This window comes from Fringilla coelebs (genome assembly GCF_963513975.1).
Source record: "Fringilla coelebs genome assembly, chromosome: 3".
NCBI classification, from domain to species: domain Eukaryota; kingdom Metazoa; phylum Chordata; class Aves; order Passeriformes; family Fringillidae; genus Fringilla; species Fringilla coelebs.
The window spans coordinates 14,771,865-14,787,604 of record NC_140030.1 but is presented as its reverse complement, the minus strand read 5'-3'; the positions used below and the strand labels follow the sequence as shown (position 1 = coordinate 14,787,604).

The 15,740-nt window shown below is 42.5% G+C and overlaps 1 protein-coding gene across 1 annotated transcript; it reads right to left on the bottom strand.

Annotated features, from left to right (window-relative positions):
* Positions 1–4,158: 4,158 nt before the first annotated feature.
* E2F6 (E2F transcription factor 6) lies at positions 4,159–14,667 on the bottom strand. Its single transcript, XM_084202746.1, has 7 exons — positions 14,402–14,667; positions 10,366–10,414; positions 8,656–8,872; positions 8,182–8,340; positions 7,065–7,179; positions 5,619–5,769; positions 4,159–4,882 (listed from the first exon to the last, which is right to left on the bottom strand). Exons 1-6 carry the CDS (start codon positions 14,450–14,452, stop codon positions 5,650–5,652), a joined length of 711 nt encoding a protein of 236 aa, XP_084058872.1. The 5' UTR covers positions 14,453–14,667; the 3' UTR covers positions 4,159–4,882; positions 5,619–5,649.
* Positions 14,668–15,740: the final 1,073 nt, after the last annotated feature.

Below are 15,740 nucleotides of genomic sequence, written 5' to 3'. Positions count from 1 at the left end.
GCATAATTTCAAATGTGTTTGTTTTCTCTTCAGCTGAATAAATACAGAAATCACCTCCAACAGCTTCTTGTCAGCCTGAAGACAATGTCGCACACATGGCTGGGCAGGGAGATTTTTCTCCTGAGAAATTGTTTCTACACAAAGTATTACTGGCATTGATGGTGAGAATGTTGCTTGGTAAAAAGGTTCTCTGATGATCTGTGGGGAGTAGCATTGTCAAGTTCTAGCTCCTGACTGAATTCTGTGCAACCTGCTTTAGCGTATAGGATGGAGGCACTGTGTGGATATTGTCCTGTTTTTGTAGGTCTTTTAGGGATTGTGAAAAGATCACAACTAACTTCTGGGAACCTTGATTTGATCCCTGAATGCCCAGCTAGCAGCAGAGTGTCTGGTATTGGCCACAGCGCACTGCGGTTCAGGAGAGCTCCAAGGGTCTCACTGTGGCCTGGTGTTTATAGGGTCACAAGAGAGTTGGCTTTAGTCACAGTAATTTTCCATCCTGGCCACAATTCAAGTAGGTAACTTTCTTTGAAAATTTGATAACAAAAGTTTTATTCCACTTAGGTTGTTCAGGACACAAAAATAAGTTTTCAAGGCTGTTCATTAAAACAGGAGCTTGTTAGACAGAAAAAGTTCCTGGAAGAAAAGAGTGTTTCTGGTAAGCTCAAGAGAAGCTCAACTAGCTGCTCTTTGTCAAGGCTGATGAGCATTTCTGGGATCATAGTGTGGCTGGGGTGGGGGGAATGCACCACCATAGTGGCCTAAGAGAAGCGAATAAGAGTTGTGATGTGCTGAGCTTGAATCTTTGAATTTGCTGTTACAGCTTCTAGGATTGTCTTCTATAACCCCATCCCTTAATCTAGAGTCAACTGGAAACACCCCTTCATTCATGATCACAAGGTGAGGAGCTTCCATCAGCCCATGTCCACATGATGGGTGTCTGGAGAGCACAGCTCCAGACCCTCAGATCACTCATGGTCTGCCTGCACGGGTGGCAGGGAAGGAAGGAACCAGGCTGCCCTTTCTCTGCAAACATTAAATTTCCTTCAAAACGCAGATCATGCTTTTTGACTAACAAGTATCCGAGTCCTTCAGTAAACATCTACAAACAGTGAGAAGCCTCCTCTAGATTTATATAACCTACACAACCAAGGATTGCTTATATGATTTTAGCCTCAATGCACTTTCTCTCAAGTTACTCCAGGCAGATCAGAAGTGGAACCAAAAATAGCAGATTCGTGTTCCTGATAAACACTTCAGCAGTTACTGAGGTCCCAGCAGGGGGCAAGGGCCAGCCCATGCCGGGATCATGGAACACAAGGCTTTAGAGCTTGCAGCCAGCCCAACATGCTGGGAGCAGCTCATGGGCTGGCCAGCAGGTGAACCTTGCCACTGACAAGGACAAGCTAAAATTACTTTTGAAATCAGTGTTTAATTATGCTTATAAAATTAGGCTCTTCATACACACCAAAAAGATTATTCAAAATGAAGAGAACTGCTGACTTTCAAATGCTTTCCAACAGACAATAATTTGCAGGAATCTTCTCTCTTCTTAAAAAATCACATTATTTAAAACTGTACTTCACATCTGAAAACTCTGACAAGTGACTTCCCATACCAAGTAAGGGCTGAACTGGGAACCTGTGGTGCTTTTTACTGTAAGAATCAGCAAAACCAGGTATTTAATTATTATGGGTCCTGGCTGTTGCTATTGCTGATTGATGCATTAACATGCTTAGCCATTCTTACTGAAGGGAAGGCAGAAAGAGTACTAGAAACTTTTAATTTATCAGAATCCTCAAATAACCAAGAGAACTTCTTACACATACAAATGTACTGAAAATGAACAGATGTAGAGTCGGCAAAAATAATAACCTTTCAGAAAAAAAAAATCAAGCATTACTATACAAATTCAGAGTAAGGTCCTGTCACATTTACAAGTGAGCTTGTAACTTGTGTCTAAGTTCAGCATCACTTGGGAATTTCTCAAGTCCAAGTTGAATCTTTTCAGCTGGTTAGTGCACTGAGCTTATACACAACATTGTTTTCCAGCATCACCAATGGGTAATACTGTATGTAATCAAGTAGCAAAAGCAGTGGTTTAATCTTCAAAAGTCCATTCATTCTGCTGAAGGTGCACTATTAAAACAACAGATGTATTTTATAAAATAGTAGCAGTATAATTGTCATATTACAGCTTCTTCCATTTCACGGTGACAATTGTGTGGCTAAAAACATTAATTATACTGCTAGAAAACCTGTACAAATGAGTGAGGAAAAACAATCACTAGAGATTTGTTCAAAATGAACAATCCAAATGTTTCATTTAAATGGATTGTTCCACTGTTGAAGATAAACTTCCTCAACATTTTTAAGATGGTTGTTTTGTGAAAATGTACTTCCTTACTCTATAGATAAGGTAGGTAATGGCTAACAGTTAGAGGGTCAGTTTAGATTAAGTATTAGGAAAAAATTCTTTATTATGAGGTGGAGGCACTAGAACAGGTTTCCAAGAGAAGTTGTGGTTGCCTTATCATCTCTGGAAGTGTTCAAGGCCAGGTTGGATGGGGCTTTGAGCAACCAGGATGAGAGGAAATGGCCTCAAGCTGCACAAGGGAGATTCAGGTTGGACGTCAGGAAGAATTTCTTCACTGAAAGAACTGTGAAGCACTGGAAGGTGCTTCCACTGGGAGGTGGTGGAGCCATCATCCCTGGGGGAGTTCAAGGAATGACTAGATCTGAAACTCAGTGCTATGGACTACTTGACATTGTGCTGTTTGATAGTCTTGGAGGTCTTTCCAACTTAAATAATTCTGTGACGTAGGGGAAGCTGTCCCTGCCCAAAGCAGGGATGTTGGAATTATGTGACCTTCAAGGTCCCTTCCAACCCTAACCATTCTAGGATGTTATGATCATGTAACAAAAACCCACCCCAACACAGAGCATTCAGAAATCGTTAGTGTTGGAAATTTTTATAGGTTTTATGGGAAACATTGTCCTGAGTTGCTGAACTGGTATAGGGGGAATCAATGCTTCTCTTCAGCACAGACCTCCCTGCCCCACCAAAACAGAACAGCTATGTAAAACATCAAATAGAGTTTGCCATCTGAACAGACGCCAGTCACTGAAGGAAAAGGACAATTTTCCTGTGCAAAAAAATGCTTTCTTCGTTTTAACCCTCATTCCCAGCTTCACTGGAGGAGCAGCACCTTCCTCATTTTTACCATGTTCTATGTATTAATTGTGCTGTCACTTTTCTTTTATTTATTATTATTACAGCTCAGCTTGTGGTTTGAATTTCATAGACAAAAAAAAATAGCATCCTATTTTTTCCAGAAGTCCTGTATTCTGGAGCCAGAAGTTGATAGGACAGATACAAAAATTCAAGATTACTTTCTGACACAAGATTGCACTTGGTGTTTTTTCCCCCATTTGCAAAGTATACTACTATTTATTTTGCAGAATTAGGGACCGTTGTGGAAAACTGCATTAATTCTCAATCTGTATTTAGGTACATTTATGCTCATCAGTGTCACCTGTGCCACCTTATTTGTACTGTAAAACACAGGGCATTTAATTTCAGTGCACCTGTCTAAAATAGCTGTAGAGCTGCTGGCTAGAACATGCAGGGTTTAATTAGCTTTGATGGTCTCATTTGTGAGTAGATGTATAGTTGTCTATACTGTGTGACCCAAGGACTTGGGACTTCCCATTTAAAGCCAAACCTGCCAACCCACCCCTACAGAAACCATACTGGGATTAATTGAGCCCATGCACAGCATTTGTGCAATGACAGTTCACTCCCTTAGAAAATCCAGTATACAAATTCAACAGCTTTGTTTTATGGATACGAAAGATGGATAATACAGACACAGTCCTAAAGTATTTTACCTATTTTTGCAAGCTGAGCCACAAAGACGGCACAATACTCAGCTAAGGTTCTGCTGTATGTAAACTCCAGAAACTGGAATGGACCAATTTAAGTAGTTATTGATCATTCTTCTGAAAATTGCTGAAGTACTGTGGCATCACAAGATCCAGATTTAAGTGTTATCTGACAGTACCATGTAAAACATTTTAAATTTTCACAGAATTTTAATTGCTTGTAGTTACTCAGTGAACTGCAGCAAAGGCAACCCAACATGTTTCATTACACTATTTCACATTTTGTAAGCTTATTTTATTTCTTTGCTGTACAGAGGCAGAAATGCAAACCATCTCAATAAATGTACATCAGTAACTACCTAGAAATTATACAAGTATATACAAAGCCCAATTATTTCACTTCAGTGTTGGTACCATAGTTCATGTAGAGCTGGATGCAAACAGCACTTACACAGTGTAAAGCATAACTCTTGGGATATTTACATCTTGTTCTTTATAGCAAAGGCTTCCAATACACCAGTTCTTTGTTACACTTGTATTTGACAATCCTGCTTAGTAGTGCCGCCTCAGAACTGAAAAGTGCATTTCTTCATTTTATACATTCTCACGCAGATTGTGGACCATTCCAGAAATTGTTCTCCAACTTCAATTTTTGGAAGTAATTGATTATCTTTGTTTTCTGTCAATTAAAAATTTAAGGTAAAAAACTGTTTTCCCAAAGCTCTGTAGGTCATATGCAATTAAGAAAACAAAGCTCCTAAACACAACTCCAGAAACTGCTGTCTTTTGACTTGGGAAGATAAGCAATCCTGTGAAAGCACTCAACCAATCCACTGCTGGATTTTTAAAACATTTTGGAACATTTCAGGTTACAAAACTTGCAGATCCAAGCAGTTTGGAAAAGCCCTATTACAGAGATATTTACATTCTCTATCAGATTTTTGTGTTGTAATTAATCTGGCATCTCAAATGGTTTTCTCTTCCATCGGAGATCTCACTTTAAAAAGAAAGTAAAAAAGGAATATGATTACTCTAATTGTAGAAAATACAATTTTTAGTTATTCCACAAGCAAAATGAATTAAAAAAAATGCCTGGGATTAAAAAGCTAACTCTTCCCTTCACCTATAAAGCAGCACTTCTGAAGAGAATTTCTTTCTTTGTATTCTGAGCTACTGGAATTCCTGCCACATTTATTTTTAAGCCACAACATCCTGCAGCACTAGGGTTCTTCAGAATCTCTATTCCATCCAATCTTCTTTTAGGAGATTAAAATACTATGTTCCCTCTTCTGTCTGCCCTCCCTTAGGGCAGGAAAAAGCAGTAGCACAGTCTCATTTAAAACAGCATCATAACTCTCATGGCAACAATCTGAGCTGAGCAGGACTCTGTAGTGCAGCAGCTGATAGCTGACACACGGAGCTGAGAGCTCCATCCATGGAGTGCAGCTCTGACAGGAAACCAGCAAGAGCAAAGGAAGGAAAAGGCCAGGGAACAAGAGTGCCTTGCTCTGTGTGCACGGTGCCTGACTCTCTGACCTCCTCTTGCTGTGAGGTAACACAACAGCACAGACTTCTCTTCCAGGCGTTTCCTATACTCCCACACATCTTGGCCCATAATCTACGCTCCGAAAATTACACTTCAACAGTACAGCTTCAGCTTTATCAGAATGATATGATAATCTTAAGAAAACAAAAAAATACACGTGGATAAAAATGTAAAAGGAGGATGTTACCTTATCAGGATAAAATGATGTCTCAGTTTCACTAGATATGAACAGTATCCATATCTTCACAAGTTTCAGCACCTGGATTCTCTTTTTCCACCTCACATAGATACACATCAATGGGTCCTTTTGTGCTCTTCACATGTACTTCTATGTGATCCTATAAAACAGCGACTTGTATATAATTCAAAGAATAAATCTTATACATTCTTTATCTATTTTTGCACTTATTTTAAAGACAATAGATTAAGAACAGAAAAAATGCAGAAATGGTATAGCTATAAAACTGTGTTAGTGCTTCCACATAAATTATGACTATTACATACATTTGTAGGACAACTATTATGCAGAATTAAGCTAACAAGCTTTCATTTTTAATGAATGTGCAACTAAGTTATTTGTTTAGTCTTTCTACTGACCTTCAGATATATGACCAAGAATTACTTATATGCTTAGGAAGAGTAACAAAATTTAAAAACTTGATAAAACATTGCCACGAATCATGAACAAACTGGAGCACATAGCTTTAACAAAATAGTAAAGCAATGAATTCTTATCGCTTTTACTGCTTTTCTTCCACAGACATCACGTTGCAAAACACAGAGCAAATAAATCTTAATGCACAACGGAGAAAATATTCAGTTCTAATGTAAAACTTTTTAAATTCTGCCTTTTTATTGTTCCAGGAGGCATCTGGAATTGTATCTTTTTCATCTCCACTGGATAAGAGACATCTCCTTTGACCAGGGAAACTACTGGAGATCTATGCAGTGGATCTAACTCTCTGGTTCTACTGATTCATTTCCTTTTTCTAAGATATCCCATCTTTCTGTCCACACAGCAAGGCAACTTCAATGACTATGTAATTGGGAGGATTATCAAAAATGCTCATGCAAAAAAGAAAATGGAATTAAAGTTCTGTTTGTTATCTTAGGCTGTCTTCCAGGATTTGCCCTCTCAGAGCACTACCAACAGTGGGTTCCCAGTACACAGACCCCACTAAGCAGCTGCAACACTGCTGGGTGCAGGGGGTAAAGGTCTAGCTCCTCTCTCAGACAAGAATGGAGCCTGTGTATTGCACTGTGGGGTGAGGACAGGGACAGCCCCATTCCATGAAAAATCCCTCTAGATATCATCTACTAGAGTGACAAAAGCTTTTCTTTTTCCAACCATACTGTACATTGCATACTTTATAACAGCTTTTCCATTCTCTCTAACAAAACCAGGTAACTAAAGCTCAGATACATTTATGGCTTAGTAATTTAGGCAATAAGAAAAATACAGAAAGTAAGCTTCTAAGACTATTATCCCTGCAGCACTGTTCAGTGGAAAACAAGAACATTTATCTACCACTATCTGCATAACAGAGAAACTGGAAGTCAATTACTGACTGCTGCTGCAAAAAAATCAAATTTAGAAACTTTTGTTTCTTTAGGAGAAATGTATAAAACTTACATCTTTAGGAACAGGTATTTCCAATTTGGTTTCCTCTGGAGCTTTGATTGCAATCACAATCTGTTCCTGAAATGCCTGAATGCTTCGGATATCTTGGTACGTCACGTAAGCTAGTGTATACATTGGTCAAGGTCAATTGTAAAGTAATTTGCTAATGGGCAAAAGCAAGAGTGTGATGTCCAGATATGTTGAGGCAGAATACCAACTTCAGAAAATTGATCAACAATTCAGGAGAGATTAATGTTAGCTTTGTAAAATGAAGTATCAGCTAATGGTAGAAAAATACTTTTCCGTATTTCCAGGAAGGAAAAAAAGCTTTAAAAAATATATTCAATGTTATAAAAAAACCCCAAACAGTCTCCACAGATGTTGTCATAAGTCTACAAAGCAGAAGGAATACTGTTCTTCAGGAATTACACTATGTTTTCTAATAGCATGAAAATAATTTCCTGAGACACTGTAGAACTATTTTCTTAACCAGTAAGGTATAAAGAATATGAGTGTATTTCAGTTGTGCACGCACCTTAACATCTTGCCAAACAAGGGAGCTAAATAATATTGTATTGTAACCCAATACCAAAATTCAATCTTTATGCCATATATTAAAATGAATTTTTCTTTTCTATTGTCAAAACCCATCTGAAAGTCAGAACTGCACTGGAATCTCTTTCAAGAGAGAAGAGTATTACAACATAACCAACATACCATTATATCTCCTTGTTGACAGACCACTGGGACTCCATTCTGAGTCCTCTCTGTCATCTCACTAAGCATCTTCAGCTCCCTCATGGGTCAAAACCTGCCCCTGAGACGACTCAAACGGAGAGAACAGGGTGATGGTGAGGGTACTAAGACTACTGCCCCACTTCATTCTTCTGCAGTGGAAAGGTCACACAATCAGCATTCCTCTGAGGACAGGCCAGACTGTCCATGATACTGCAAAGCAAGGCATAGGACTGGCATTCTCAAATGCAAAATAATCAAAAAGTCTGCTATTATAAAACTCATTATCAAGCAGTACTGCATACCTGTGGTATCAGCCTACACTTCTTACTAGATATGTGAGTAGGTGCAACCAAAATCATGTGTTAAAATAATGCAAGAGTTGAAAGGATATTTTGCATTTTCTTTGTCATCTGTTAGTTCAAATATCTGATGAGCACAATTCTTGATTAATTCATCCAGAGCTTCTTCCATGGCTGATAAGTCAGAAAGTTCATCTTTAAGGTTCTGCTGCTCTGGTGCTTTTCCAATAAGTTGGTCAAGACTGTTACCTCTAAAAGAATATGAAAATTGTCTAGCATGTTTGTATAAATAAAAGCCTGTTTATTAAATATCAAGTATACTAACAGCAAACAGTAAGAAAGTCTGGCATCCTTTATTCTGCTGAAATATGCTTCCATGTACTTATGCACTTGATACTTGTTAACATATTAGGTAATTCACATAGCATAAGGAAGGATACAGAACGAAAAATATTATCTACAAGAAGTAACTTAATATGCTTAAAGATACTCTCAAAGTTATAAACATTACTCAGCACTGTTAGGATTTACTGTTTCAGAAACTAGAAGCTTCAAAGCCAACTCACATCCACTGGATATGATTCTTAGATCTTTTCTGAATCAAGTCGATGCCATCCAATACATTGGTGATGTCATACACTCTTCGTTTTCGTACTCCAAGTGTTGTTGCTACTTCATTTAAATCAAGGACACCGTCCGGAGCTTTTCTGAGAAGAGCCATAAATTTTCGTGTCAAAAGCACCAAGGATGCATCAAATCGAGGCCTTTTGACATCCACAGTTTCTGTAAAGTTTTGGTAGAATATTTAGGGTAAGCTACTATACAAGCATGAAGTAAAAAAAATTATAGTGATGAAGTAACAATGAAGGTAAAAGTCTGAAAGCACTGTAGTTTTTAATGCTTACATTGCAATGGCACCATATAAAGCCTATTAACTACACATACCTTCATCTCTTTGCAATGATTTTATCTGAATAGCAAGCATACATTTTTGTGCTTTCAACATTCATGACTCCACACTGCTAGTATGGATATTAATAACTGAGTAACTGTATGCTCTACAGGACATGGGATCAGATCACTGACCAAATACCAATGAAACCTTTGGTTAACTATAGACAGTGCTGAGGTGCTGCCAGAGAAACACAGCTCTATCTCTGCTGCATGACACTATTAGTGTATTTTTTCACATCTTTTTGGTCCAGTTTAACCAGCAGACCTCACATGTAACCATTAGGCATGGTTCACAAGCCAGCTTGGCTTGAGGACTGTTTCAGCCTGCACAGGACCTATCGGCTCTGGAACTGAAGAATTTAGTATGCAGACAAACTGTTTGCACTATCTGGTCTCAGGGCAAAAGAACTAGTCATTCCTTTGTTTGATTTACTAATACAACAAAGATCTACAGCTACCTGGACACCCTGGTCTAAGGAGATCCCTGAGTTACGTGTATTCACTACCACCATATTTGGAGAAAGAGCAGAAATCCCTGATAAATAACTTGAGATTGTTATTTATGTATGCAAAAAGCACAAAAAAAGCACCTACTTCTGAGTCAAAAGTCATGATATGCACACACTCATTTAATGCCAGCCAATAAAAGACTGTCAAATTCAGCTGTTACTTGTCTTTTCTCCTGTAAAGCAAACCAGGTATTTAATCTGGTCAGCCTGTGTCCCCGAGCAATACTGCAGTCCAGTGCTTCAAAGAAAAGGTGAGTGTGTAAACAAAGTACCCTAGACAATACTTCAACGATCAGTATTTTTCCCAAGATGAATGAGATACACACTTTTACTCATAAGGTATCACACCCATTCCATGGCTGCAAGTTTGTGCACTCCTTAACAAGAAGTGACAGGTTCAACAACTCAGTTTTGGACTGTGTTCCTGTGAAAGGTGTGAAGCAATTCAGCTGGTGAGAAAATAAACAACAAAAAAAACCCCAACACCCAGAAATTCACTCATGTTTCTTTCCACATTTATTAAGACCAGTTGAAAGGCAACATTTGCCATTATGTTGTTCCAGTTTTCTCTAACTCATTTTTCCTGTGCACTATTTTCTATATAGCAATGGGAAGGTATACTTGCAACAGATCTGAAGGGAAAAACTATAAAGAATGTAGTGCTTCACATCTGTTATTTCAGTCAGTTTTCAGCATTTTTCCTGCTCTGCTGATATTAAATACAATTTTTCACTCGTCTACAGCACTGTACTCACATTGTAAAAAGGCATGACATACTGCAAGATTAACTTTACACGACACATATCAACTTACTTTTCACAAGCTGTGCATCCTTGTGCCCATTCAGGTCGACCATTGGTGCCTGAGGAAATAAAAAGGGAAAAAACCAACTGTCATAAAATGCTCTCTACAGGGGGAGCGTCTTCAGAAGAAATCCTCAAATGTTCTTTAGATGTTACAGCCATCACAGCTCCGACAACTCAACAGCTATTACTATCAAGTGTCACTAGATAAAAGGAATACATGTTTCTTAATTCCTGCCAGAACTTTCAGTCCTTCATCTCAGCACAACTCACTCTGTTTTCAAAAACAGGAAACCCCATTGAACTCGCTGATGCTCAGACAAGCTGCAACCTCTCTTGCTTCTTCTGCTTCAATTTGTGGCCATTTCCTTTCAGTTGTCCATGATGTACAACTGTGAAATATCTGGTAACCTTTAACGTACTTAACTTGCTTGAAAGTATGGAATGAAACTTGTCAGGGGAAATCTGGGTTAGATATTAGGAAAATGGATCTTCACTCAGAGGGTGGTTGGGCACTGGAACAGGCTCCCCAGGGGAAGCAGTCACAGCACCAAGAGTTCAAGAAGCTCTCGGACAATGCTCTCAGGAACATGGTGTAACTCTTGGGATTGTCCTGTGCCGGGAAAGGAGATGGACTTGATGATCCTTATGGGTCCTTTCCAACTCAGGATATGCTATGATTTTACTGAAGGGCTGCAGTGGCTTAACAAATTCTCTCAAGAGTTTATTAACAGCCTTCCTGTACTAGTGGCCTAAAACAGGAACAGCATTATTCCAAGGGCAGTCTAACCTATGTCAAGTAAAGAAAAAGAATAATTTCCCTCAATTTACTGTTCTCCTGCTAAGACAGCCTCATATGCCTCAATGTCAGGACGCAATTTAGCCCACTGTCCATAAGGACCCCCAAGTCCTTTCAACAGGGTAGTCCCCAGCCTGTATCACTGCAGAGTAAAGGCAAGGCTTTAAGTCTTGATTTTCAACTTCCCAGGTTTATGAGGTGTTAGATGACCCCTTCCTCCAGCCCATAAACCTCACATCCTCCATCTAACAACAGGCCCAAGGATAGACCCTGCCAGGCATCCACCAAAGCTGCTCTATCACTCCCCTCCACAAGTGGTCAGGGGAGAAATGTAACAAGAAGTTCACGAGTTGAGACAAAGACCAGAACAGATCCCTCCCAGAATACCATCACGGGCAAAACAGACTCAACTTGGGAATATTAATTAAATTTATTACCAATAAAATCAGAGCAGAATAATGAGAAATAAAACACATCTTAAGAAAACACCTTCCCCCCACCCCTTCCCAAGCTCTACCTCCTCCACACCAGCAGCGCAGGGAGATAGGAATGGGGGTTATGTCAGTTCATCAAATGCTGTTCCTGCTGCTGCTCAGGGTGGGGAGTCCTTCCTCTACTTCCCACAGAAGGAAGCTCCCCATGAACTTCTCCAATATGAGTCCATCCCACAGCAACAGTTCATCAACTGCTTCAATGTCCATCACTTTTCCTCAGGGTGCAGTCCTTCAGGCACATCCTGCTCCAGCATGGGTCAAGGATCACAAGTTCTACCAGAAAGCCTGCCCCACCATGGGCTCCACAGGTCCTTCCTAGGAACCTGCTCCAGCATGGGCTTCCCACAAGTTCACAGCCTCCTTTCATGCATCCAACTGCCCCAGCCTGGGTCTCCTCCATGGGCTGCAGGTGCATCTCTGCATCCCCATGGTCCTCCATCGGCTGCAGCTTAGGCTGCAGGGAGTCTCTGCTCCAGCACCCGGACCACCTCCTCTTCCTCTTTCTCCACTCACCTTGGTGTCTGCAGAGTTGTTCCTCTCATATATTCTCACTTCACTCTTTTCTGGCTGTAATTACAACTGTATAATAACTTTTTTTCCTCTTCTAAAATATGTTATCACAGAGGCACTATTACTGTCTCTGATGAGCTCTGCGTTGGCCAGTGACAGATCCATCCTGGAGCTGCCTGGAATTGGCTCTGCAGGACATAGGGGAAACTTCTGGCAGCTTCTCACAGAAGCCACCCCGCAGTCCCCCACCTGCTATCAAAACATGACCACAAAACCCCAATACAAGTTTATACAAGCCCAAGGTTTCCTTTGTTTGGGGTCCCTGTTCCAGCTGCTGTACCAAGAGTAAGTTATTTTAAGGATCCAAATGTCTGAGGCTCTGCTATGGAAAACCTGGGGTCAATCTGGTGAGGGGACCTTGGGTGTGCACATGTGGGGGTGCAGCTGCAAAGGGGCCTCGGTCCCAGCTCAGGTGGTGTGAGAGTGACTGACAAGAGTGGCTCTTGAAAGGTCAGACAGGGAAATTTCTTCAATATTGTGACCTTTGACATTCCTTGCCAGTTTCAACACTATGACTCTGGCTTTCTAAGCATCGTATCTGCATGTCCAGGAACTTTTTATCCTTGTTCTTTAGTCTGTCCTTTAAGTCTGTCCTGTTCTTTTTGCCATGAGTGTCATGATGAAATGTGTTTCTCCTTACTGATCTCAATCTCTTCAGCTCCTCCAGCTTCCAAAGCTGCCTTCCCAAAAATCTCAACCTACCTCTTGGCAGAATAAGCTGGAGTCTTGAAGACTGAGTAAGCTGGAATCCAGGTTCTGCACTTTACTACTAACCTTCCTTACTAGTAGGCTGAGGGTCTAGAATATCCCACTGTTAAGAAAACTTCCCAGTCTGACCATTCATGAGATTCCCCATAAGTCTCATGCTGTCACTGCTGGGACTGAAGCCTCTTCATGGTTGGACTGCCTCAGTGACCTATTGGGAGGCCCACTTGACTCCCTACACACCACACTCATGCAGTCAGGCCACGTTTCCTCACTGGTTCAACCCCTGGTTTCCCACTGCAGAGTCTCAGAGGTCTCTCCATAAAGCAATTTATTCACAGTGAACAAAGAGCCCAAGCTGGTACCTCCAGAGGGATGCACAATAAAGGAAGCTCTCAATTTTTATACTCTCATAGTCTACTCAGGTAAATCTTCCCCTGAGTCCTCTGCTCCTGCTATGTCTCCTCACACGTCTCTCTTAATCCTCCTCGACACCATCTCTGTGTCCTTTTGTTACCCAGAGAGTTGGTAGTTTATGGCTTCTGCTGCATCCCTCAGTTTCCACTGACCTGATCAGTATCACCTTCTTCCTGCCCTTTGTTATCCCAAGGGTTGGGCAGTTCATGGCCTCTTGCCTAGGGATCCCACCAATCTGCTGTCTGCAAACCGAGCTACCTGCAGTAGATGTAATTCCCATCCACTATTCCATAGCCATCACAAGCAAGGGCTGTTAATGATTACCACATCTTTGAACCCCCTGTTTATAAGAAGCTGATTCAGGAAAGTATCACCCATTGTAAACTCATCTAAGTATCTACATAAAGAAGCTGCGCCAAACACTATTTGCTTCTTACAATCTTCACTTCAATTACCCACCAAAAAACTTATGTGAACTCTTTCATGGCTTTAAGAAGTAAAAGTACTACCAAGTAACCTTTAGCTCAACTGACAAGATTAATTTAAGGAAAAAAGTAATATATTTAAAATATATCACAAAATTAAAAGCATGCACCATCAGGATTAACTAAAAACATGCAACTTTTTTTAACGTTTTACAAAATAGACTTTTTTGCCAACTACTTCATAGCATTGCTAAAGGTAATGGTGGCAGCTGCATGTAAGATGATCACAGATTTTATGGGGAGAAAACACATTGTAGTCCCCTTTTCTCATATTTAGGTACACCATATTTAGCTCGATTAAGAGGCCATAAGTAACAGGCGAGAAAAACCGTCCTTCTGCATTCTAGCACCTTTCCCGGGAAGCCCGCCCCAACGCCACGAGGGAGGGAAGCACCCCAATGCTCAATTCAGCTACCACGCTGCCGGGCCCGTCGCATCTTTCCCGCCCAGAGACGTAGGACAGGCTTTCGGCCGCCCCCTCACCAGCTCCCGCGGCGGCAGCGCAGCTGCAGCGCCGTCCCGCCCTCTCCGCATCCACAGGCAGCGCCCCCCGCCATGTACCTCACCCACACGCACCGCGTCCGGCTGCAGCGTCTTCAGGCGCTCCCACTTATCGGGGCTGGCCATGTCCGCCCGGCCCCGCGGCGAGGCGCTGGAGGAGGCAGAACGCACAGACGCCCTCACGCCGAGGCTCCGAGCCGCGGCCGGGCGCGGGGCGCCGCGGGGCCGCTCCCGCCCTCATCGCTGCCCGTCATGGCCGCGGCTCCCGCGCGCGCCTGAGGCGGCCGCTGGGGCGGGAACGGGCGGGAGCCGCGCACGCGCCCTCCCCTCGGCTGCCGGGGCGCGCGCGGCGCCGCCGCCTTCTCCCTCTGTTACCCATCGGCCCCCGCGGCGCCTTCCCGCCCTGCCCGGCTTCTCCCGGCTTCTCCCGCCCCCCGGGACAGCCCCCGCCTCTCCCAGCGCCGGCCGGAATGCGCCAAATCAGCTCCTTTCCTCCCCGCCCCTCCCGTCAGCCCGCCCGACCGGCGCAAGGAACAATCCCGTCGCCGCCGTCCTCGCCTTTGCGACAGCGGGAGCGCACTGAGCGCCGCAGCAGCTAGCGTGCGTTAAGGGAGGAGTCACAGAATATGCTGAGTTCGAAGGGACCCACATGGATCCGTCGAGTCCAGCTCCTAGCTCTGCACAGGACGCCTCAAGAGTTACACCATGCGCCTGAGAATGTTGTCCAAGGGCTTCTTGAGGTCTGTCAGGCTGGTGCTGGGACCACTTCCTTGAGGAGCCTGTTCCAATGCCCAAGCACTGCTTCTCCGGGTGAAGAACCATTTTCTAATATCTAACCTAAACCTCCCCTGACACAACTTCAGAACTTTCCCTCGGGTCCTGTCCTGGTCACCGAAGAGAAGGTCGGCCCTCCTCCTCCCCTCAGGAGAAGTTGTACCCGCGGTGAGGCCTCCCCTCGGTCTCCTCCAGGTGACCTCAGGCGCCCTCACACGGCTTCCCCTCAAGGACAGGGTCCTCACTCGTTACTGCCAGGAGGGAGATTTCTCTTTCCTCTAGGTAACAGCATGAACTAGGAGAGAGCATTCTGGCTGAGCATTGCCATGCAAGTGTGTGTGAGAGTAATTAGTATTGACTCTGTGCCAAATTACCTGGTTTTGTCAATAACTGCTAGTACAAGGCAGCCAAAGCTGTGTGTGTTGCTCGCAGGAGAGATATGGATAGAATGCCCATGTCAGGTATAAGTTAATTACAAGAGGTTTGTGAGTGAAGGGCAAGGTATATTCCTCTAGGGCCAGACAGGAACTATCAAATGTGACATGTCCAGTCTAATCCTATACATTTACCTTGCAGCAATATCCTTTCCCAAGTCCCAGTTCCATTGCTCCTGCCCTTTCCTCCATACTTCTGATAATGT

Bases quoted from the DNA above. Each gene is read 5' to 3' on its own strand.
- E2F6 (XM_084202746.1), bottom strand. From the start codon at position 14,452: ATGGCCAGCCCCGATAAGTGGGAGCGCCTGAAGACGCTGCAGCCGGAC. The intron at 8,873-10,365 runs GTAAGTTGATAT...AAAACTTTACAG, and splicing joins GGATGCACAGCTTGTGAAAA to AAACTGTGGATGTCAAAAGG. The intron at 5,770-7,064 runs GTAAGTTTTATA...GCTGTTTTATAG, and splicing joins AAATACCTGTTCCTAAAGAT to GATCACATAGAAGTACATGT.